Source organism: Manis javanica, chromosome 3 (genome assembly GCF_040802235.1).
Source record: "Manis javanica isolate MJ-LG chromosome 3, MJ_LKY, whole genome shotgun sequence".
NCBI classification, from domain to species: Eukaryota; Metazoa; Chordata; class Mammalia; order Pholidota; family Manidae; genus Manis; species Manis javanica.
This window is the reverse complement of record NC_133158.1, coordinates 30,981,820-31,006,272: the sequence shown is the minus strand read 5'-3', so window position 1 is coordinate 31,006,272 and position 24,453 is coordinate 30,981,820. Positions and strand designations below refer to the sequence as shown.

The 24,453-nt window shown below is 50.2% G+C and overlaps 1 protein-coding gene across 20 annotated transcripts in view; it reads left to right on the top strand.

Moving 5' to 3' along the window:
- The window catches only part of ATP2B2 (ATPase plasma membrane Ca2+ transporting 2), a 358,301-nt gene that overhangs the window by 262,670 nt on the left and 71,178 nt on the right, over window positions 1-24,453 (top strand). For all 20 annotated transcript variants that reach the window (XM_037000334.2, XM_073231033.1, XM_073231038.1 and 17 more), the window contains 3 exons: window positions 15,506-15,703; window positions 21,706-21,963; window positions 22,968-23,093. In XM_037000334.2, the coding sequence (XP_036856229.1) occupies window positions 15,506-15,703; window positions 21,706-21,963; window positions 22,968-23,093 (582 nt within the window). The remainder of the gene's footprint in view (window positions 1-15,505; window positions 15,704-21,705; window positions 21,964-22,967; window positions 23,094-24,453) is intronic.

Here is a 24,453-nt window from a genome sequence, read left to right as displayed (position 1 = left end):
CAGGTGGCATATTTGGGAGTCTCAGGAGCGAGGGCGTGAGGAGAAATGCCAGGGGGAGGTAAGCCATTGGGCTGGTCGCTGCCATGGGTGTCTGGGGCTCTGACCCACTAGGACCCTGCAGGGGTCGTGTGGGGTGAGCTTCAGAATCGCCCCTGCAGGGCGCAAGGCTGGGACTCCTTGCTCCCACTGGCAAGGACTTGGTAACTGCCAGCTCTTCTGGGCACCCTGCTTGGGGCACCTAGTGAACTCCCAGCCACAGGAAAAGCCCCAAAGCAGAAGACAGTCACTGGGCACATGAGGTGGGTGTAGTCAGTGTGCTCAGGAGCTCCTACTGCTCAGCTGCAACTTGGAGTCACGGAGGACCAAGGGGCTGTGGTCCTGGGCCCTGAAAGCAAGTGTCACAGCTCCTTAGGAAATGCAATAGTACATTAATGGCTTCCATTAATTGAGGTATTTCCCTGCACCAAGAGCCATACGGAGGGCCTTGTGTACATGACCTCATGTAATGCACATAACTAACTTAGGAGGTACACACCAGTGGTCCCCACTGTACAGATGAGGAAACTGGAGGCCCAGAGCTGTTTATGTAACTTAGTTTAAATCATACAACTGGAAAATGACAGAGCCAGGATTCAGGCTCCACGTCCCTCCTTAGGCTCCCAGCCATACTGCATCTCACATGATCAGAACCTTCCAGGTGACCCAGGTGTGAGGAGCACGTCAGGGTTCAAGGCTCTGAAACATTCCTCTTCAAAGGAGGAAGCATGCTGGTCTGGACAATCCAGAGTGCAGATCCACACCCTCCGTGATTTGCCTTAGGGAGAGTCACTTTCTCCCCTCTTGGTGCCTCAGTTTCCTCATCCATAAAATGGGGCTACGCATAATGCCTTTCCGGCCTTCTCCATGGGATCAGCCTGGTTGGAAGAGTGTACAAAGATGATATACAGTGAGAGAGACTCAAGATCACATTCTAGGGGGCATGGCACAGTGGTTATGACTTGTACTCTAGATTCAGGCAGACCTGGAATCAAAATCCAGAGGGTAGGTTTGTTTCTTTAACCTCTCCATATCTCAGTTTCACCATCTGTAAAGTGGGGGTGACAAAATGAAGTCATAGGGAAGCCATGAAAAGTTAATGAAATAAACCCCACACAGTGCCAAGCACAGAGTAAGTGCTTATGGTCACCAGGAGTGTCATCGTCATTCAGGTGTGCAGCCTTGGGTTGGTCCCCAGACATTTCTGAACCAGTTTCCTCATCCTTAACATGAAACTCTAAACACACACCTTGTAGAGTCATGCAAGCCAAACATGGCAATGGATGTGGAAGTGGCTCTCCTCAAATGACTTTCACAAGGGAGTTACTCTCAGCTTTCTGGGGTCTTTATGGGTTTTCTGATTTGCTTCTGAGGTGTCACACCATGAGCCTCATCTCCACTCTGCACTCTCCTATCTTCCCCAGAATTCTTTCATCCTGAAGAAGAATCTGTCTCCAGAAACACCTCCTGGTCCTCAAAGAAGCTGCCCTTTGTAAGAGTGGGGAGAAGCTAGTGTGCTAGAAGTACAGGTCTCTACCTTTCTTTTGTTTATGTCCAAAACTGGATTTTATAGTTTTTCCCAGTAGTAACTTCAGGTCCCTAAGTGGAAAGTACAAGGGTGCCCCAGGATGAGACTGGACATGTGTGTTTCACCAACAGGTGCTATTGTGGGGGTCTGGCTGGAGGCTCCTCCATCCCTTCCATCTGCAGCAAGGACAGAGGAAGCCACTGAGACTATTGCTGTATGGCCTTGGACCTGAAGAGTGACTTGAGTTGACTGACCCCAAGCATCTCTCTTTCCCCCTAGTCCTCAGCATGAAAATGTCTCAAGTCGGCATTATGTTGGAGTTAAACATTGCCCCCTCCTTCCCTCCTTTCTTCCTATATAGGAAAGAAACGTATCTAGGAAAAGCCACATATTTATTGAGCATCTACTGTGAATCAGACCAAGAGAGATGTGGTCCCTGCCCTCATGGAACTTAGAGTCAGCAGGAGAGTCAAACATTAAGAAAAACCAGTTACATTATTATCAAAATAAGGATTTAAATGAAAGAGATTTTCAGGCAGCTATAAGAACATTCAAAAAGAGGGAAGAGGGATGGTTCAGCCAAAGGAGTGCTGAGTTAGGTGCAAAGGGGGAGAGCATTCCAGGCAGAGGGAACAGCACGTGCAAAAGCCCTAAGGTAGGAAAGTGCTTGAGTTAAAGCCACAGAAAAGAAGCTAGTGTCACTGCAGCATAGTGGTGGGGAGGGGACAGTGAGACTTCAGAAAAAAGCAGGAGCCATACTGTACAGGGCTTCCAGATCTTGGCAAGGAGCATGGATTCTTCTCTAGGTGTGGTGGAAGCTACTAGAGCATTTTAAATAAGGGCCTGACATTAACACCATGCACTTTATACTTTCAAAACATCCCTCTGACTGCTGGGTGAAGAATATTGAGGGTGGGAGCAGGAGGGCCAGTGAGGTGTCTACTGAACCCACCTGGGCAAGCAACTTGCAAGCAGAAGAGGGGAGTGGTCGGATCTGAGATAAGTATTTCTTTGGATGTAGGAGTTTTGCTGGATGGGGTAACAGGGGCAGGGGCAGGAGAGGAACCTTATGGGAGCTGAGGACAGGGCTCAGAGGGAAAGAGGAGATGAAGGAGGTTTTACATGGACCACCTGCATGTGTGTCTGGCATGTCACACTTGCTAAGTCATTTTAATCTTTACAACCAGGCTCTGGGCTGGGCACTGTGGCCCATACAACAGAGGAGGTGGAGTTATTCATTCAGCAACACACAGATAGCAAGAAATGAAGAAAAGATTTTAACCCTGGAATATTTGTCCCCAGGTCCAGTCCACCCAAAGGTTTTATCAAGACAAACCTATATTTTCTTACACTACATACTACTTTCCCCTTTAAATTAAATTTTGAATTATTTAAGTAATGCATAAACACATTCTCTGGTTTAAGTTAAAATATTTCAGTCAAAACTAGGGTCCCCTTGACCACTGCAGCCACAGTGCCCTTTCCCCTCCCCACAGGTTCCACCTTCGTGAGTTTAGAGCAGATCCTTACAGACCTTTTGGTACACATTTACATATATATGTGTGCCCATAGAAAATATGAACTATTGTTTTGTAGAGTTTTCTGTTTTACATAAATGGAATCAAGTTTTACATATTGCTCTACAACTTGCTTTTTTCACTCAACAGTTGTCTTGGGAGAGCCTTCTGTGTTAGTACATATAAATGGATCTCATTTTTTTAAACTTCTGCATAGTATTTTACAGACTAGATGGACCACAGTTTATTTAGCCCACTCATTTTCCAAAGAAAGAAATGCATTTTTCTATAAATGCTGTAGCTCTTGAAGGGTTTGTGGACTGTTTTTCTTTCAAGATATAAGACTTTTATTTATGTTAAAGGAGGAACCCACACCACAGTGACAACACAAATATTTAGCAGCACCCAGCCTCGTGACTCAGTTTTCCCATTTCCCTTCAGGTATTTGGCATCCCTGGGAGCTAGCTCTTGTCTGTTGCCAAGTCATTGTTTATAGCAAAAGCCTATCTTGAGAGTAACAAGGAGGGTGGTGGAGTTGTTGCCTTTGAATTTGGTGCTGGGTCCTGGAGCAGGCAACCCGGCACAGTGTGGAGAGAGTACAGCTTTGGAACCTCAAAGATTCAAGTCCCAGCTGTAGTTGTGTGGTCCTGGGCAAGTTACTTTACCTGTCTGAGTTTCAGTTTGTCCATCCCTAAAGTGGAATTGGTAATCCCCTTGTTATAGTGGCCAGGAGAATTAAATGCAAGGCACATGTGTAAAGGGATGGTCGTGTGAGAGCACATACATGCACATTTAGCACCCATCTGCCTGCGATGCCAGTGTTCTGGAGGGAATAGGGGCCGGGGGTGGACCTTGAGGGGGGATGTTGGTTCTTCATCACTGAAGGAGTCGCTCAAGGCCACAGAACAATGAGAGGACATGAATACTTTGCCAATGCTGGAGATGCCTTTTAGGGGTGGCATTTGAGTTCAAAGGGAAGAAAGGGATATTCTGCCCAGGTTCCAGGCACCTTCCCATACTGCGTATCTTTGCACCTTCACCCCAGTGGGCTGTTAGGTTGCTCCTCTGCTACAGTCTGTAGATGAGGAAACTGAGAGGGGTGCCACTTGCTGAGGTCTCTGCAAGTGTCAGGGTCCAGGCCAGCCGCCTCTGCCCTGGGCTTCTGCAAGCCGGCCTGGGAGGCTGCAGGCAGCAGCTCCGCGGAGCGCCCCCAACTGGAGGGATAGAAAAGCTCCTCTCATGAGAACCTCGCAGATGTCTGTGTTCAATCCTCAAGACCCCTTCACAGAAAAGGAAAAAAATGGCTTTTTCTGGCCTCCATTTTTCCAATAGGATGAAATAAAGGCTTTTCAGAGGTCACCTCAGGACAGTCTGAATCATCTCTTAAATGATATTGACAGAGAGAGAATATGATGTGGCTGTATTTTTGTGTGTACAATAAGGCTCAGTTCTTTAAAGCTCACTGTTCATTTGAGGAAGATGAACGTTGCCTCCCATGAAAAAGGCCTGGAGTCAGGAATCCAACCCGGCTCTGCAGCCGAGTTGCCCAGAGTCTGGCCCAGGTCACATTCTCGTCTCTGAGCCTTAATTTTTCCCACCTGTCAAGTGGGAGGGGGAAACTGTTCCATCACAGGACTTATTCTGGTGCAACAGTGGGAGAACCAAGACAGGGGACTGGGGGAGCTTTAGGGGTAGCATTGCCAGATTTAACAACAAAAGAAAAGATAGGACATCCAGTTAAATTTGAATTTCAGATAAACAAAAAATTACTGTATTAATACATTCCAAATATTATATGGCATATAGCCTATCCTTCAAAATTATTTGCTATTTATCTGAAATGCACATTTAACTGGTGTCCTGTATTTTATATGGCAACCTTATTCAGGGTCCCCAGCTCCACTGGACACCCCCCCACTATTCTTTGGTATAGGTGATTGATATTTTCACAGCTTCAAGATGGGCCGTTGGCTATCTACCTTCCAACCAGATCCCCACCACCCACTCCCACATTTCCCCCAACCTACTGCCCATGTAGAAATTCTGGAGTCATGAGCTGCGAGGTTTTACAGGTCTGGGAATTCCTACAGTAGAGAGAGGGGTGGTAAGAGTCTGACTTGGGAGAAAGTGGTGCATTTAAATCAGTGGAGAAATGTGTGTCCACATGTGTGTAAGATGGTTAGAGGGACATAGTGTCTGTGGTGCTCACAAGCACTGCTCCCATTCCATGTCATGCCCACACGTGTGCATATAACCTAGTGGGCCCCATACCCACATGCTGCAGAAGAGCCGGCCAGTGCCGTGGCTATGCACACTCACACCAGCTTCCCAATGCCATGCCCACAGCTGGATGCCACATCTGGGGTGCCCACGTATGACTGGATGCTGGGTCTGCGAGTGAGCCTGTGAACTGGCAAACATGACCTCCACCCATAATTAGTAGAGACCCTGGATCCATAGAAAACCCCAGCTGGGGCCATAATGCATCACAGAGACACCCCTCGCCCTGCACCCCATCCATCAGGAACAATCACGACCATGATGTGATTGTAAACTTCAGGCACTGTACATGTGCCTGCCAGGCACACTGGACAATAGCCACCAAACCTGTCCTAAACTTACAGCGACTGCCCTGATGGGTGCAGATGCAGACCACAGGGATGCCCACGGCACAAGCTGTTATCCTGCAGAGGAGGTTGTTGAGCCCAGGCTTGTTAAGTGGCCCTTTCAGGTGGTACAACTCCATCCGTGTGTTAAGGGGCTTCTGGATGGTCTCAGCACCCAACCCCATGTCTTGTCCCCAGAGAGGTAGGAGAGGGATGGGAGGGGGGTTTCCTGAGGGCCTACTGTTCATGGGCACAAACAGCCTCCTCTAGGATATGGTGGTATCAGCATTCAGAAGATAGTGGTAGCAAAGAGTGGGTCTAGTTGGCATTTGCCCTCCAGGGCCAAAGCTGGCACCAGAGATATGTCCAGTAAGTGTGTTGGTGAATGAATGACCTAGGTGACAAATGCTATCAAGAAAGGACAGGAAGGATGGATTACTTTTGCTAGATAAATCAAGGAAAGCTTCCAGGAGGTGGTGGTAAATTTTCATCCGTATCTCAGATGACTAAACAGCTCAACAAAAGGAAGAGGAGGGCATTCTGTGCTAGGAACCAGATGAGCCAAGACAGAGGAAGACAAGTGTCAGCAAATGCTTGGCATGTTATGGGGCATGTGGCTTGGCAGCAGAGGGAGGAGGAATCCTTTGAGACAACCTCAGGCCACCGTGAATCCAGAAGTTGGATGCAGTTTTGAATAGGGAGCTAGAGCAGGGCAGGGCCACTGTGTGCACAACCTTGACGTTGAGCTCTGGGCCCCATGCTGCCTGATCTCCTCTCTGGTCTCCTTTCTCTTCCCACCTGGTTTCTAATTTTACTCCTTCAGCCACCAGCATGATGGAGGGCCCCAAGCGCGGTGTCCCATCAGCCACCAGCAGGATGGAGGGTCCTGAGCGCGGCGTCCCATCCTCCTTGGTCCCAAGTCTGGGTTTGTCAGCTTTTCAAACCACAGCACCAACCCCCTCCTCTGCTGCCCCAAGGCAGGTTGTAAGCCTGATGGTGCGCAGCTTTCAGGGAGAGAGACCAGCCCTGAGGGAGCTGGCAACCCTGCAGAAGGAGGGACGGGTGACTAGGCTGGGTCCAGCCTCTGTGCCTCACCTGCTGTGTGACCTGAACCAGCCGCTGTCATCCCGATGCACCACGGCAGTAATGCCCTGTGCCAGGCTTGGGGAGGCTCAGAAGCAGAAATGTGCCTGCAGCACTTCCCCTCCCCTTCCTGCCTCCCCTCTCTCTTCCCCTCCCCTCTTCCTTCCCCTCCCCTCCTCTCCCTCCTCCCCTCTCTCTTCCCCTCCCTTCTTCCCTCCCTCCCCTCCTCCCTCCTCCATCCAGGTAGTGGTTCTTCAACCTGAGCTTCATCTCGGGCCCCAGAGGAGGGCTGTCACAGGCACATATCTGGGCCCCTCCCCTAGAGGGAGTCAGTAGGTCTGCATGGGCTCCAGAATTTGCATTTCTAACCTGTTTCCAGATGAGGTTGAAGCTGCTGGTCCATAAACCAGTGAGTACTCAACCCTGGCATTCCTGAGGGCCAGCCACGCCCCAGCCCAATTCAATCAGAATCTCTAGGTTTGCAGCCTTGACTTTTTAAAGCTCCCTGGCGATTCCACCGTACTACCAAGTTAGGAGCTTGTGGCTTGAGTTGTTCAATAATACCAATAGTAGTAGCTAATACTTCTCAAGCCCTTGCCATGTGCCACCAGCAGGATGCCACCTGCACCATGTGCCTCCGAGCACATCAGATGTATCCCCTCCTCACAGTGACCAGTGAGGCAGGCACTGTGGTCATTCCCAAGCTGCACGGGAGGGAACTGAGGCTGAGAGAGTCAGAGTCACCTCCCAAGGTCACACAGAGCTGTGAAGCAGTCTCAGGTAAGGTCAGACCTTGGTCTTTCCTCCCATTTCGTTGTTTTGTCTGGAGCATCATGAATTCCCAAAACATCCCAGCTGTGAGGTCTTTGTAAGCTGCCCACCCCCACCAGCCTCTGACAGGGTGCAAGTATACAGATGCCCCACCACACACACGAAGCCCCGTGCCTCACACCAATGTGTGCCCTGAGAGTGCATGCGACTGCACAGACAGCCTCCCTCACACATTAAATCACACACCTGCCTTCCGGGTGCCTTGTAGGCATCACCTGGTCCAAAGCCCTTCCTGTTTTTTAAATACATGTAGCACAGCCATGAAGCTACTTTGCTTGTCCTGGGAAAGCATGTTCAACTCATTCCGTATGAAATTTCCCAGCCGCCCCAGAGTTGGCAGGATCAGGCTGGTGTGAATCAATGTCTCATGTTGGCTTAGTCAGGCAGGGTCACTGCGGGGCATTCGATCCCAGCAGACGTGACCACCTCTGACTAGACCAGGCTGGAGCAAGGCAGGTGTGACCGCCTGGCTCTGTGTCAAGAGGCCTGACTTGGCATCTTCCCAACAGAAGAACCCTGCACCTCAGTTACACACCTGCACAAGGGGGCAATCACAGCACAAGAACCTCACAGTTTACACGTCAGAACCTTGGTGTTGTGTGATCCTCAAGTAAGGCTGCCTGAGGGCCTCCCAGAGAGGGGGAGTGATCTACTCAAGGTCACACAGCAAGATGCACCCAAACCAGGTCTTGGGATCTAGTTAGGAGCATGTCGTATCTGCAGTGGTGGGTTCTGGCACAACCTGAGACAATAGCCGTACTGACAGAAATATCCAGGAGGTACATGCCAGGCCCAGAGTAACAGCAGTAGTGGTGGTAGTTAGTAACAGCATCATCCCTCATTTATGAGGGCCAGTATGTGCCAGGCACTATTTACAGCATGATACTCCGGATCCTCCATTGAGCCTGCAAGACATTTGTATTTTTATCCCCATGTCACAGAAATGGAAACTGAGGGTCAGAGAGGGGAAAATGACTTGCCCACGGCACCAGCTCTGAACCAGACAGCAGCCGGGATTTGAACCCAGGTGTGAGGTCACTGGGGCCTGGCTCCCTCCCACCCACCTCTGGAAAAAGCCCTCCTCAAGGCTCCCTTCTACCCATGCCCCAACCACTGCCTCCAGCACCTGGGGAGCAGTTTGTTTTTGCACAAGTACTGAGCAGCAAATGGAGAGTCTGAGGGCTGTGAGTACTGTGGTTACCTTTTACTGGAAACCATTTGCTCAGGCAGCCGGCAGGCCCACTGAGCCAGACAGTGTCCCCTGAGCATCAGGCAGCTTCCTGGGCAGGGTTCACTCTGGCTCCCACCAGCAGTTAAAAAACTTCTCTGGGGTCTCTTTGCTGGAAATAGTGATGCTCATGATGTCTCAGAGCAGTAGAGAAGAGGTCAGAGGTCGTCTGATGACCTGGAACACTCAGCCTGAGCCCTTCCCAATGGCCAGAGGCACCACTTTTTTGATAGAGCCCGGGCTGTTGTCCCAAGGTGCTTTGTTTCAATGCCCCACACACAGGAAGAACAGAGTCTTGTGCCCAGTTACCAGGGCAGAAAGTACGTTGCATTTTGTGTCCCCACCCCTCATCTCACCCCTTCATTCTGACCTCTAACTCAGCTTATTGATCTCAGTAACCCCCTTTTTTTTTAATTTTTATTTTGGTATCATTAATCTACAATTACATGAAGGACATTATGTTTACTAGGCTCCCCCCTTCACCAAGACCCCCTACATCCCCGTTCACAGTCACTGTCCATCAACATAGTAAGATGCTGTAAAATCACTCCTTGTCTTCTCTGTGTTGCACAGCCCTCCCCGTACCCGCCCCCCCACTATACATGTTAATCGTAACGCCCCCTTTCTTTTTTTTCCCGCCCTTATCCCTCCCTTCCCACCCGTCCTCCCCAGTCCCTTTCCCTTTGGTAACTATTAGTCCATTCTTGGGTTCTGTGCTTCTGCTGCTGTTTTGTTCCTTCAGTTTTCTTTTGTCAGAAACCCCTTTTTAATTCTGATGAATTATGCATGTCCTACCTCCAAAGCAGCTTACAAAAGTTTGTCTCATACAAAAATATTTCAAATGACTTAAGTGAGGAAATTCAGACAAAGGAAAGAAAGGAGAAGTAAGATGGTGCTATACAGGCACAACACACACCACTGAGTCCTCCAGTGCCCCTCCCAGGGGGGAACTGCAAATTCAGTGCTGAGCTACCAGGCAGGCAGGGGGAAGGTGGCAACAAGATGAGTTCCATGAGCCAAAGTCTCCATTAGGTAACCCCTCAGTCTTACCTTAAGGCCTGCATAATGATGGCCCTGGGTAGCAGAGAGTAGATATGTCTCCTTCTGTGGGGACCATTTGTCCCCTCTCCTGAGGGGCAAAGCCAGGGGTGTTCCAGCCACACTGGCTCCTTCCAAGCCCTTTGGGGTTTCTTCTGCCTTCACAGACCTCTCTCCACACCAGCCCTTTCACCTGATTAACCCCCAACCCTTCTGAGCTCACCCAGTTACACTGCTTTCAGGTAACCTTTTCTGGCACCCCTGTCTTCACTGCAGTATCCCCAACATATAAAACAGTATTTGGTTTATAGTAGGTACCTAATAAGTATTTGTTGATTAAATGATCAAGTGAATGATTAGGTGCACACATATAATATGACCCTAACTACCTTTCATTACCTTGAGAGGAGCTGGATGGGGTCGGGGTGGAGGGAGCAGGAGGCCTGGGGGAACAAATCAGCTCTCTTTAAGTAGGAAGATCCTGAGTCTCTGGGCACCTGGCATCTGGTGACAGGGTCATCTAGCCTCTGCATGCACTCTCCCTTCCCTTCCACCCTAGATCATCCACCTTTAGCTTACCTGTGAAGAAACCCTTCACTCTAAGAAGCCAGACGTGCTTTGCCTTCTCTTCCTGGTCTCCAGCTCTGTGCTCTGGGGCCAGATAAAGTCAAGGCTCTTTCTGCCACCAAATGACTTAAGCTGGTGCTCACTATCCCCTGAGCTTTCCTTAACAGGAAACATGTTCCCAGTGCCAAGGTGGGGCCAGTGTTTGGATCAGAGAGCTCTCAGTCACAGGTTCCAATTCCTGAGGTCTGTGCACATGCCCCGGCTGAGCCAGAATTAGGAATTTGAGGAAGTACCTGAGTTTTTAATGTTTGCAACAAATTTCCATTTTTATAAACACTGTGCAAACCAAACAAGATGCCTCTGATAGCCTGAGGCTGCCATTTGTAACACTCAAGGCTGGGTCAAGGAAAGCATTTCAAGCAGAGGAATGGGGACTGGAGGGGCAAAGACTTAGGGGCCGGGGGAAACCCAGATTGTGTCTAGGACAGCTGGATAGAGATGAACTGTGGGGCAGAGATTCCTCAAATACCAATGACAGCAAACAGCCATTGCAACAAATAAGTCCTACATACCCAAAGTCCCCCCTGGTGCCTTTGGCTTCCTCCTTTTACGTAATTACTGGAACACATACATTCTATTCTAATAGAAGAATTTGAACAAGTGCTAGTGAAGGGACACTTACTGTGCCTTTACATTTTGCAGAGAACTTTCACACACATTCCTCCGCATGTGGCTCAACACCAAGAGGGTTACTTGCTCCTATTTTATTGGTAAGAAAACTGAGTCTCCAAGGAATGAAGTAACTGGCTCAAGTTCATCCATAAGCCTGACTCCTTACCCTGTCCTTGCCTCTCGTACAAAAAGAAACTCATGTTTGAAAACCCACAACCCCATGCAGCATCTGACATCAATTGCCAGGCATTTCTGTGTGTCTCAATTTTCAGGGCCTTGCTGGCTTTGTCCAGTGATATTTGATACAGTATATTAATTTTTTATATGCTAAGTGGTGAGATGCTCTTTAATCTAAATTGCCTCTCTAACACCATTTGTCTCTCACACCAGCCTCTGTTGTTTCTGCTCACCAAAACAGACATGTTCATTTTTAGCCAGAAGGTAGGGAGATTTCCTGGGAAGGTTGTGATAGGTGGATTGGACCAGGTGGGTTGTCCCAGTGTAGGTCTTCAAAACCACTGTCTTTGGATACAAAGTATCAGAGCCACCAGCCCCAGCCTTCAGCCAGGACAGTCCTTCATGTCACATGTGGGGAGACTGAGACCCAGAGAGAAGTGGCTTGTGTACAGTTACATGGCCTGTTGTGCCTATCCTCACATTGACTACTCACCTCCCCATCTCATTGATTCCACCTGTCCAAAGTCTTCCTCCTCCAGGAGGTAGTGACTGATCATCCCGGCTGCCCAGCACTGGACGATAATAACACGATACCCTCACCTGGTGCCAGGTACAGCAGTCTGTGCCTTACACGAAATATCCTGCTGAAGCTCATTTCAATCCTGTGAAGTAGGCCTTGCTGTTACCCACATTTTACAAATGGGGAAACTGAGGCACTGAGAGGTTAAAGTCACTTACCCAGAGTCATTCAGAGCTAGGATTTGAATCCATGACATCTGAGTTCTTGGGGATTGATATCCCCAGCTCCAGCTCAGCCCACCACCCTGAAAGGAAGAGAGAGGATGAGATGTTGTGGCCACCTTCTGCCATTTCAGCCACCCCGTCTGAGCTTCCACACCAGAGGTTCCCATCTTGTGCTTATATACTATTGTGTTGACTGTTGTGGAACCTGCCTAGCAGTTTCTACCATGGGAAAAGCCCTAGCAGAATGCACAGATATTTTTATTTTGTGAGCTGTTATTTCTGAAAAAGAGAGGGGACCTCATAAACCTGTGAGGAGCAGGGCAGGGCCTGGTGCTGGGCAGAGAGCAGCTCAGGAAAGAGGAGAAAGGACAAAGAAGCTGTTCTCTTGCCCCCTCCCCCTTTTAAACCTCTGGCTTAGTTTACCCCAACCCATAGCCTTGGGGATCTCCAGCTAGCAACCTGGAGGCTGAATCCAACTCACAGATACATTGTATTTGGCCCTGGAATGTTTTTAATGGGGAGATCTTATATCAAATTCTAGGTACCCAGCTTCTCTTAAAGAACTGGAAGATCTGCTAGTATCCTGGGGGGTCTCCCACAAATGCTAAAAAATAGCTGTCCCATTTAGAAGGGCTGAGATTCTTCACTTTGCCCCAGCCCCCACCACTCCCTGTTGCCCCCCACCCCTTACTTCACTCATTCACAAAACCTGCACAGCCCTGCAGCTATTCAAATTTGCAACCTCTGCCATGTGCTCTGCCTCAGGACTCAGGCTCCCCAATGCCAGGCCTGTGAATCCCCAGATGACAGAACTCCTGAGCCATGGCCAGATCCCAGAACTCGAGAACACCCACATTTTCATCTGGTCACACCATGGACTCCAGAACATTTGAATCATAGGCCTTCAGAAGATTCAGAGACTCACCTTTCTCTGAATCAGTCAGGAGGAGCCCAGGAAATGGGCTAGCCCTACCTTTGCTAAGCTTCCTCTTAGTGAAACCCTTTATTTACAGCAAACCTTAGGAGGTGCCCAAAAAGGTGAACAGACCCCACCAGGACCACTTCAGGGCCTGCAGACCTTCAAACCTCTGGGATCCTCAGGGACCACCCATCCCATCAAACTCCTCTATTATCAAGATGGTGAAACTGAGGCTGGGATCACAATGGAGGCCCGAGGAACATGGGCTGTTTGAAAGAGTAAATGAATGAGCCAGTGAACAACAGACTTAGAATCCTAGAACCATATGTAATTAGACCACTAGACCCCCAAAACTAACAGCATAATGTTCCAGTGCTCCAGCCCCCACATGCTAGTGGTGCTGTTCTGGGGATCCCCCAGATTCCCCATTCTCAGGAGTGAACAAAGGCCAGAGGTCCAAGGAGGGATGTCCCCCACTCCCTCCCCTCTATGCCCACCCCAGCTGTACCTCTTTAAGCCCCAGGTGAGCCAGAGTTGGGCTGACCTCAGGAACAGAACTGACATGCTCACCTGCAAGGGCCCATTTGTGCTGAGTTCCGCATGATGACACCCCAGGCCACCAGCTCTAGGCCATGCTCACAACACCTGGACAGGTCGCCTGTGTTCAGTGGGTGGGAGGATCTGAGATGATTGGTGGCCTCAGTGCCTGGCCCTGAGGGACAAGAATGAGACCAGTTTTTGTCCTCAAGGTACCAAGGCCCAGATGGGTTGCAGGTCCAGCAAGCAAAGAAGCCCTGTGTGGTGAAGGCTGTCTCAACGTAAGGGCAAGGAGTTGCTGTCTGCATGGGGTGGAGGGGAAGGCTCCTCACAGAGGCACCCAGAGAATGGGCTCACCAGTGTGAATGGGGGGAAAGGTTCTTCCTTGCCTATCAAACAACAGGAGCAAGGCAGGAAGTGTGCCAGGGTGCTTGTTACAGAAAAACCCAATGACAAACCAGTGACTTGGGGTGGCATGGGGTCTACCTCACTGAAGAAGGCAAAGAAGGGAGGGGAAGCTCTGGCCTCCAAAGGGGCTGGTACGTAATGAGGCCGGCCTTGATCACACACCTGACAGAGAGTTCTGCCCTGGGGGAATTCTACCTGGGAGGTTTCTCTTTCAGGTCATCCACACCTTGGTGCAAATTAGATTGGGAGGGGACTTACAGACAGGGGAACAGACCTGAGAAGAGGGAAGTGGAAGGGCACCCTGAGCAAATGTGTGGTGGGAGGAACACACAGGGCATGCTGGGAAAAGACTGGCCTGGTTTGGCAGGGGTGGAACCAAATAGTGAAAATGTGGCTGCAAACAAATGTAGCTTGGGAGTCAGATCAAGAGGCTAGAGGTCCAGGCTGAGAAACATGGACTTTATTCTGAAAGTAATGAGGAGCCTCTGAAGGAGAATGAGGGTCATATTGGAGAGTCTGGAAGAATTTCTGGAGGTAAAGAAACGGTGAGTTGGCAGTGGGCCCACATGAGGACCGCACTCACTGCCCTGGTCCCTAAGACAGGCTGTAACTGCCGGCATGGATTGAGTGTCTGCCACCGAGCTGGCACCCTGTCAGCACAGGGCATAGTCTGCTGGGAGGTCATCTCCTTAGGGAGGGTGCTCTGTCCACCTTGTTCTCTGCTCCATCCATGTGTCTGAAGCAGTGCCCGGCACCAGTGGGTGCTCAGCAAACACGTGCTGACAACCCAAGATGCTCACAGCACCCCTGGTTTAAGTACAATTGCCATCCCCATTGCAGAGGAGACACTGAGGCTCAGAGAGCAAGGGGTACAGGCTGGGATTCAACCCCAGGCAGAGGTCCCCAGGCAGAAGTCTGGGCTCAACACGGAGGGCGAGCAGACATGCAAAGCTTGAGCAAGTGTGTGGGAGCACTGGTGTGTATTCACCTCCTGGGGCTGCCGTAATGGGAGGCCACACAAGAGAAATCTTTTTTCTCACAGTTCTGGGGGCCATAAGCCGAAAGTCCAGCGTCAGCAGGGCCATGCTCCCTTTAAAGGCTCTGGGGACACTACCTTTCTTGCCTCTTCCAGTGTCCTTGTGGCTATAGCTGTCCCTTGGCTTCCACTGCATCACTCTGGTCTCTGCCTCTGACTCCACATGGCCTTCTTCCTTCTGTGTCTGGCCTGCTCTCTTTCTGTCTCTCTTACGGATGCTTGTCCTTGGTTTATGACCCATCAGAATAATCCAGAGTGACTCACCTCAAGATCCTTAACTTAAGTACATCTGCAAAGACCATCTCCCCGAAAAGGTCACATTCACAGGTTCTGAGAATTAGGATATGGACATATCACTTTGGAGGGCCACTTTCACCCCACACACGGCATCTCTGGCATCTCACAGGAGCCCACTCGGCATTGGACCCTGGGCTTCTGGCTGGGCCTGTGAGTTTCCTCCTTGGTTTTTGCCCCTCTTGGCCCTCCGCCATGGCGCTGGCCCCACTCAGAAGTATTTCCTGGAATGCGTGTGTCTCTCCCAGGCCCCCCAGTCCAACCCTTCTGCACCCTGTCCACAGGTTTGCCGGGCACGGCGCCAGACCTGGAAAAGAGAAAGCAGATTTTCGGGCAAAACTTTATACCTCCAAAGAAGCCAAAAACCTTCCTGCAGCTGGTGTGGGAAGCGCTGCAAGACGTGACGCTGATCATCCTGGAAATCGCGGCCATCATCTCCCTGGGGCTCTCCTTCTACCACCCACCTGGGGAGAGTAATGAAGGTAAGAGGGGGCTGCTAAGCCCCACTCCCCACCTGGCAACAGGCGGGGCTCACAGCCAGGACTCCCTGCAGGTGAAGAAGCCAAGGCCAAGGGCAGATGAGCCACGCCCCAAACCGCCTACCCCCAGTCTTTCCATGTATGAAATGCACGGGTTGGACCAACAGTAGAAATAATTAGAGTGAGCATTTATTGAGCTCTTACAGTGCACTGTGTTCTGGGCTGAGCTGTCCTCCTGCCAACCCCATGAGGTAGGGGTCATGGTTGTGCCCATTTTAGAGATAAGGAAGCCAAGGTGCAGAGAAGAGCATTCACTTGCCCGAGGTCACTGCGTGGGTGCAGGGCCTACTGCCACCATGGACATGGCTGCCCCAGGCTTCCTTCTCTGCACCTTCCTCTTGGACTTCATCCTAGGGGCTCTCTGTGAGAGGGGCTGTCAGTCCCTGTGACCCTCCTCCCCTTTCACATCCCTGTCCCAGGGTTGGTTCAGTGTAATGTACACATTTGTGGGGGTGATGCTCAGTGTTTTCCCACGGGAGGTATCTATCTTGAGAAGGCACCCCAAAATTTGTCCCCAGGTTCTGAATGGGGGCACTGTCCATGGGCTGAGAGCACTGTCCCACACACCCAGGGAAGGTTCTGGAGCAAACCCACTGTTCTGAAAGTCAGGACTTAGGACTCCTGATGGAAAATCTTGACCCCCCCTCATCCTTTCATTCCAGAAACTAAGTGCCTGCCAAGGGCAAGGGCTTCACCCACTCCATGACTGCTTTCCTTTATGAGAGCAAAGTTTTCTAAACCCTTATCGCATGGTGTATAGCTAGATGGATCGGGGGGTGGGCAGATAGACATACACACACATACTGTGGGATATATAACATCACAAGAGATATGTTGTTCTGTTGTTAGATTTTAAAAATCTTATTCTTCATTTTATTAATTATGATTAGACATTTCCCAATGAATGTGTTACCTCAATACATGAACCTACTATGTTCAATTTTTCAGGCAAGCAAATAAAAACTGAAAGCATATAAGAAATACCTATTACAGACCTCATTTTCCCCAAAGGAGGTAGTCTCTGAGACTCCTTGAACATCTGTCCCCCACCACCTCCCAAGCCAGAGTTGCCTGAGAAACTGAATAACCAAGTCTACTGGCCAACTACCTCAGTTTTATATATAATATTACAAAGTTAATTTTTTTCTGCATGAGCTCCTTCCAAAGAGAGTTAAGATGCAAGAGGGATACATCTCACAAGATGAGGTCTAATAGAAGGCCAGACAGGAAAGGAATGGAAGCAAATAAATCAACTATATTTGCTACCATGATTGAGATTTAAATTTGACTTTGAGCTCCCTGGCCGCCAGGACAGAAACAGAATTAGGATGAGTTGCACAGCTCAACTTATCAACCAGGAGGAAAACCAGTTCTTTAGGAAGATAGCATGTCCTGAGATGAATTCTCACTTGACATTATAAGAGATGCAAGAGAAGTTTTAGAAAACATGTGGAACATCGTACATGGCTGCTTCAGTGAGCCTTGCAGAAAGCTAAGGGTGTGACACAGAAGCAAAATAATAGTGATAATCCTTACTATTTGTACAGCCACCACTGGCTGGAAGCTTCTGTGGTAGTTCATTTGATCTTCTCTTGGTCCTCACAGTAACCCTGTGGGGAGGCACTGCCATCACCCAGGAAACAAGCCCTTGAGATAGTAAATGACTTGAGAGGTCGCACTCTAAGAAGCAGCATGACCATGACTCAGACTAGGACTTCTTGGCTTCTGAACTCTCCCTTGCTCCTATCTCTTGGCTGCATTTCCTCAGAAAGGGGTGGGGTTGAGTCAGTGCCACCTGGGTAAGTGGCCTTATGTGACCTAATTTTATGCAAACTTACCATTCAGAGGGTACATGGGAGTGGTGCGGGAGAGGGGTGCAGTGATAGCACAGATCGAGCTCCTAGTGTGTGCCAGGAGGGGCCTCCCCATAAACAGCCCTCCAGACAGATGGCTGCCATCACTTCCATCTTAGAGAGCTGGAAACCAAGGCCCAGAGAGGGAAAGGATTTGTCTAAGGTCACACAGTTTATAGTGATAGGGCTGGATTTTAAACCTAAGTCTTATGATTCTTTCCTCCACCTCTCCCTGCCTCAATCTGAGACACTCACTCAGGCCTTGCTCTGAGTCAACCAGGGTAGCTGCATATACTCCAGCCCCACACGGTGAAGTTCCTGCACTTTGTGGCTATGCTCCCCCAATACCCAGGCCCCACCTTGAGCTCTGAACTCTGGACCTCTCATGTAGCCAGGCTACCCTCCGTCAGGTCACTCAGGCTTCATCAGTCATATATAAAATGATGCTGGTGATAGACTAACAGGCTATAGAGTGTCTTGCAGATCCCACAGCCCTTCACTGTTTACTTTCTTGGCTCAGATACCTCCAGACACTTGTCAGAGGTCACACAGCATGTTTGTGGCAGGGCCGTGATTGGCACACCCCCTGCTCCGAACTCCCTGCCTATAACAGCTGCCCTAATGCCAGGTGTCAGCAGAGTGACAGGCACGTAGTAGGTGCTTAGAAAATGTTTGCAGCTCTTCCAGTTTTGAGGGCCCTTATTTGATGCCAGGCCCTGGTAACCATCTAGGAAGTAGCTTCCACATTTTACTTATGTACGTGTAGAGAAGGCCCAGAGAGGCCAAGCAGGTTCCCCAAGGTCACACTGACAGTGAGAGACCTCACCCTAAAAAACCCAGGTCCAGCAAGAGCAGCTATAGGTTCCCCAGACTCTGTGGTGACCATCTCTAGAACTTGTCCCTGCCCCAGTCTGAGAGGCTGCAGAGGAGAATTCAGCAGGGCCTGCCCACTCCCTTCTTCCTTCTTCTTCTTCTTCTCTTCCCCCAGTTGCGCCAATGGCAGCAGTAGTTGTGCCCAGGGTTCAGTGGCTACTAGCTGGAGGCCTAGCCCAGCAGTCCATGCTCCCACTTTCTGGCCACCCCAAGGCACCATGTGACCATCACACAGTTCTCAGAAGGAAGTAAAAACTAATGGGCTTTTGCTGGCTGAGTACTCTCAAAGGCCCAGAGGGATCCTTGGTGTTGAATCAGCAAAGGCACCAGGCAGGGCTGAGAGTCAAGAGACCAGGGTAGAAATCCCAATCAGCCACATGCCCTTGGCTTCCAGAAGCCAGTCCAAGGAGTGTAGTTCATGAAAAGAGAGAAAGGACCCAAGTTCATCATGTACCCACTATATGCCAGGTCCTCGCTAAGCCCTAAGCTCACAAAGTCCATGGAATCATCCCATATTACATCTATCCGAACTGAGGCTCAGAGAGGATAAGTCACTCACCCAAGGTCACACAGCAGAGCCTGGATTTGAAGTCAGGTTCAATTCCAGAGCTCAAAGGCTTTCTATTGTCCTAGGCTGTCTCTAAGAATCCTAAATGTTCCAGTAACTAGTCTGGTAGGGAGCCCACTGATGAAGCACACAACAGGGAAAGCCCTGCCTTCCATATATAGAACATGTAGCAGGACAGAGATGACAGCGTCCCATAAAGCAAAGCACTAGGGCTCTGTACCTCGAGTCACTTCCCTGGGGAGCAAGAGCATGCATTTCTGTATACTGGGCATCTGTGTAGCAAGGTTCATGTGCATTTGCCAGTCTTTGGGGTCTCTACTGTGTCATTCACGGAGGTAGAGAGGCACCCACGCTCCCCTCCTCCTCGTGTCATGTGGTGTTGAAGTCCAGCTGGTTCCCTCTGTAACATGGGGCACAAGGCTGCCCTGAAGGCTTGGAATTCAAAGGCAGAAGTGCAAACACACCCTGGACAAGAAGCAGCGGCGTTCCCTGAGTGTGCTTGTGCTCCCTGCAGCGAGCGAGTGCTTCACATAAAGGCTCTGCCTCAGTCCTCTCGGCCACCTGTGAGGGAGTGCCTGTCGTTGCCCCCATTTTGTGGATGAGAAAACCGAGGCACAGTCGTTAAGTGGCTAGCTCCTGGGCACACAACAATTAAGTAACACAGCTAGGATTCAGACTCAGTGCTGACCCAATGCCAGTTATCATTAGCACAGTTAGGATTATCATGACCACCAAAGGCTTGTCCAGTTAGACAGTTTAAAATTATTAGAAACATCTGAAATTCCCAAAGGTAAAAATGAGAGACATTGAGAACCTCATGGGACAATGCGGTGTACTAGCCTGCAGGGAGCAGCTGGTTCAGTAAAAGGTGGAATTTTTCCAGTGACATGCTGCTGGGGTTCCATACCATCCCAAGTTTGAGCCCACCAGCTGAACCTCAACCTTCCCAGGAACCAGAAAACATTCCCTGGTACCACTTGGCCCTCTTATCATATTGCTTCTGACCCCTGGCTTCCCAGAAACTCCTGCTGAGATCTCTTGAAACTGCTGTTCTCTCTTCTTTGGACCAACTTGGACTTCTAGATGGTTGACCATGGGTCTTTGGCAACATGAGGCCAGCACATGTCAGAGGGGGTCCATTGGGCCCAGGGGCAGTGGACAGGCCAGTTCCAGTGTCAGACTCCAGGCCTGGACTCAAACTCCAGATCTTCCGTGTGACCCCAGGTGAGATGCCACCCCTCTCTGAGCCGTTTCCCTTCTCTCAGCCAGCTTGAGAATTAAAGTGAATGTTTGGCACACGTATGGGATGAATGGCCCAGTCCCCTGCCTAGCCTCCATAGAAGGGAACATCTCTGAGGTTTCCGGAGATGGATGGTTAGATCCTGCTGAGGGTCACGTCCCACGGAGAGGGCCATTCACCACCTCCCAGTGGAAAAAAGGGCCTGGGCTAGTCCTGGCTATAGTACTCACCTTGGCTATGCCACCTCACCTCTCTGAGCCTGTTTCCTCACCTGTTAATGGGGGTAAAAACTCTATTCTCTATTCTCTGGGTCCTGTGCAGATGTAAGAAATAGGATGTGTGGAGGGGTGTGGAAAGGCCCCAGGGCTCAGCACCAATAGGCAGTAATGGCCTTTGAATCTGATGTATCTGGTATTTTTCTTTTTCTGTCACATGATGGTCCTGGCAGGCCTCAAGCAGTTTGGGGACCTAGACTGGGAGGTTCAATGGTGCAGGGGTGTGAGATGCAGGGTCACAAGAGGTCAGAGAAAGGGACTACAGCTCAGGGTGGGGGTGTCCTAGGCTGAGTAAGAGCATCCTGTGTGCTGAGCACGGGCCAGAGTTTTCACCTTCCTTTCCTTGAGCCTGGAAGGTGGTCACAGTGACCCCCATTGGCAGATGAGGATGTTGCAGCTCAGGGAGGGCTGTGAGTCAGCCCCGATCAGGCAGGGGCAGTGGCGGCATTAGGACCAGTTCCTTGGAGGGCAGGTCCAGAGCTGCAGTTCCTGCCCTCCAGCTGCTGCCTGGAGACCTGCCTCATGACTGTTGGAAGAATGGAGGGAAAAGCCATCAGCAAAACTGCACTTTAAACCCTAAAGCACATGCAGTACTGATTGTCTTCATTCTGTTACCAGGGTAGAAATCGCTTTTTCTCTCTTCTCATGAACCAGGCCTCTCCTCTGTGCCAAGTCTGTACTAGAGACACCATGGACCTCTTCACTGAATTTCAATCCTCACAATAGGTTCCAGAAATAAAGAATATTCATCCCATTTTACAGATGAGAAAACTAGTGTTCAAAGAGGTGAAGTCATTTACTCACAGCTAGAACAAAGGCAGGAAACCAAAGTGACTAACTGGTGGGCTCTGAAGGCAGACACCCTAGCTTCCACTTGCCCTTCCTAGCTTGGACAAGTCATGTGGCCTGTTCTGAGGAGCCTCAGTCTCTACACCTGTGAAACGTGTACTCTGAGTGCCCAGATATCCTTGTGAAGCTCTTTACAGAAGGCTAGGCACCCAGACACACTGAATAAATTGGATTGTGGTCATCTGATCATCAGCATTTTTCACTTGGCCAAGCTGGGATTTAAATCAGACCCCTCCTGCCTGGCTGACCCCATCCCCATCCCACCTGCTTCTTTCTGCTCTCTGCAGGATGTGCGACAGCCCAGGGTGGGGCAGAGGATGAAGGAGAGGCGGAGGCAGGCTGGATCGAGGGAGCTGCCATCCTCCTCTCGGTCATCTGCGTGGTCCTGGTCACAGCCTTCAATGACTGGAGCAAAGAGAAACAGTTCCGGGGCCTGCAGAGCCGCATTGAACAGGAGCAGAAGTTTACCGTGGTCCGGGCTGGCCAGGTGGTCCAGATCCCTGTGGCCGAGATTGTGGTTGGGGACATTGCCCAGGTCAAATATGGTAAGTGTCCCAGCCACAGAACCAGGTGTTAGAGCTGGAATCTGGGCAGAGGTGGGGCAGGCCAGGCAGACCCAGAAAGGCTGGCCCAGGGAAGGGAGTGGGTTCCTGAAGGCTGATCCCAAGGATCCTGAGTCTGAGATCCTTTGGGAGGCGGAAGGCTACTTCCTGGAGAAGGTAGGATTTCAGAATCCATTTAAATCAGAAATGACAAATATATGACAAATGTGTCGTCACTCTCAGAACTTCTACCCATACCAGACATTACTAATCAATCACATGTCAGAGCTTAGATACAGCCTCAGAAGGCCTCTCAACAAAACACTTCAAGGACCACTAACCCCCAGAGTGGGTTTAGGAGATGAAACCCATTTCCCATCTATGATTTGGCTGTTGATAGACGGTTTTGGAGGCCAGAGAAGGTGTTACAGGGAGTGGACATGGATAAGTGGACATTCTAGGTCTATGATACTGCCGTGGAGAAAGATGTCAGGCACCATAGGGGGTTTAGTGTAGATATGTCTTTAGTAAGAGGAGGCAGAAGATGGGGAAGAAATTGGAGGGTCCTTCCTTGCTCACCCCTAGGGGCTCTGTCTCCTCTAATAATGTACCTGTCTTCGGGTCTCCTCACCCTAGCCAAGACAGGCTAGCCCATCATAAAAGAATTTCCTCAAACCATGTTGAGACCAGAGAAGAACGAATCATTGAGGAATCTGGGCCCCAAATCCACACCAGGCCAAGAGAAGTACTTTATAAATTGAATGAAGTACATTCCCACTCAAGCCAGGATTGTTGTTGGGTCAAGCTCAGCCCTTCTGGCCTTGCACCATTCACCTGGGCCCCAGTCTTCACCTGCCTGTTGGCCTGTGATGGGCACTATCTTGGTTCCTGGGAGCTCTAGGCAGCCGCCCCCAGTGGTGAGCCTTCCCTTGCAGTCACACTGTTGAGGAATGTTCCAGCCTCTCCAGCTACCCAAGACCCTGCTGAGTCCCTTGCCCTTCCATCAGGTGACCTCCTCCCTGCCGACGGCCTCTTCATCCAGGGCAATGACCTCAAGATCGATGAAAGCTCCCTGACGGGGGAGTCTGACCAAGTGCGCAAGTCCGTGGACAAGGACCCCATGCTGCTGTCAGGTGAGATGTGGCCCAGCGGTGGGTCCATTCCCACTGCCCGTTCCTGCCCCCGTGGTAAGGGGGCACCTGTGTCCCATTCAAGAGGCTGGAGGGCTGAGACTTTGGTCCTTGGCTCCAAATCCCTGACTGGCCCAGACCCAAATGAGAACGCCTTCCCTTTTCCCCAAAAAACACACACTGAGCCTACTGCTTACCCAGCACTGCTGAGTGGGTAAAATTAAAAAAGAATCCTTGCCTTCACGGAATTTACCTTCTCTTGACTTGGTTTCCTGAGCAATTGCACACCGAAGCCTGTTCTCATCAGGGACAAGAAAGGATCAGTCAGGTGACAAGCCTTTTGGATACCTGCTGTGTGCCAGGCACTGGGCTGGGTGCTGGGGATACGGCAGTGCATGAGACAGATGAGGCTCAGCCCTGAGGAGCTTGTGGTGTAGTGAAGAGAAGCAGACAATGCAGAAATTCCAGAGGGTAACAATGTGTGATGAAAATGAAGCAGGATGATGGAAGGCGGGTGGTTGGGGAGGTCAGGGAGGCCATGTGTGGGCTGAGGTGTGCATGATGAGAAGGAGCTGGTCTTGTGACTATTTGGGGGAAATATATACCAGACAGAGGGAACAGCAAGTGCAAAGGCCCTGAGGCAGGAGGATTGTGCACAAGAAGGAAAGAGTGGAGGGCCCAGATGTCAGGCCTTGTGGGCCATAGGCAGGAGTTTGGAAATTTTCTAAGTGTAATGAGGATTCTCTGGAATAGTTTTAAGCAGTGAGCTGATTACATTTACATTTTTTAAATCTCATTCTGGCTGCTACAGAGGGCAAAAGAGGAGGTGGGGGGACCCTGCAGGGGTGAGGCACCAGCCACATGAGAAAACCCCCACTAAAGACATCAAAAGGCCTCATTGTCAAGCAGTGCTCTGGGAACCCCTGCCCTAGATTCAGACCTTCCCCTTGGTCTTGAGAGCCTCCTGCCCGATTAGCCTAGAAACAGCAAAGTCCACAGTAGAGGAGTGAGGAAGCTGTGAGAAAGGCAAGAGGGGAACAGACAGACAAGGTGGAATTGAGCTGAGTTTTAAAGGATAAGTAGGAGCTTACCAAGCAGAGTTGTAGAGAAAGGGCCCTCCTAGCAGAGGCAAACATGTGCAAAGGCACAGAAGTCTGAAGGAATACAGGATGTCTTAGAAATACAAAGAAGATTTACAGGTCTGCAGGGTAGAATGGTAGAAAGGAGTGAGAATCAGGGTGGGGAGTTTATGCATCCAGAACTTATTCAACCAGCATTTATCAAGCACCTACTGTGTACCAGTGGTTAATGGGACAAACAAGGTTCCTGACCTCCTGAAGCTTAGAATCAGAGACAGATGGTA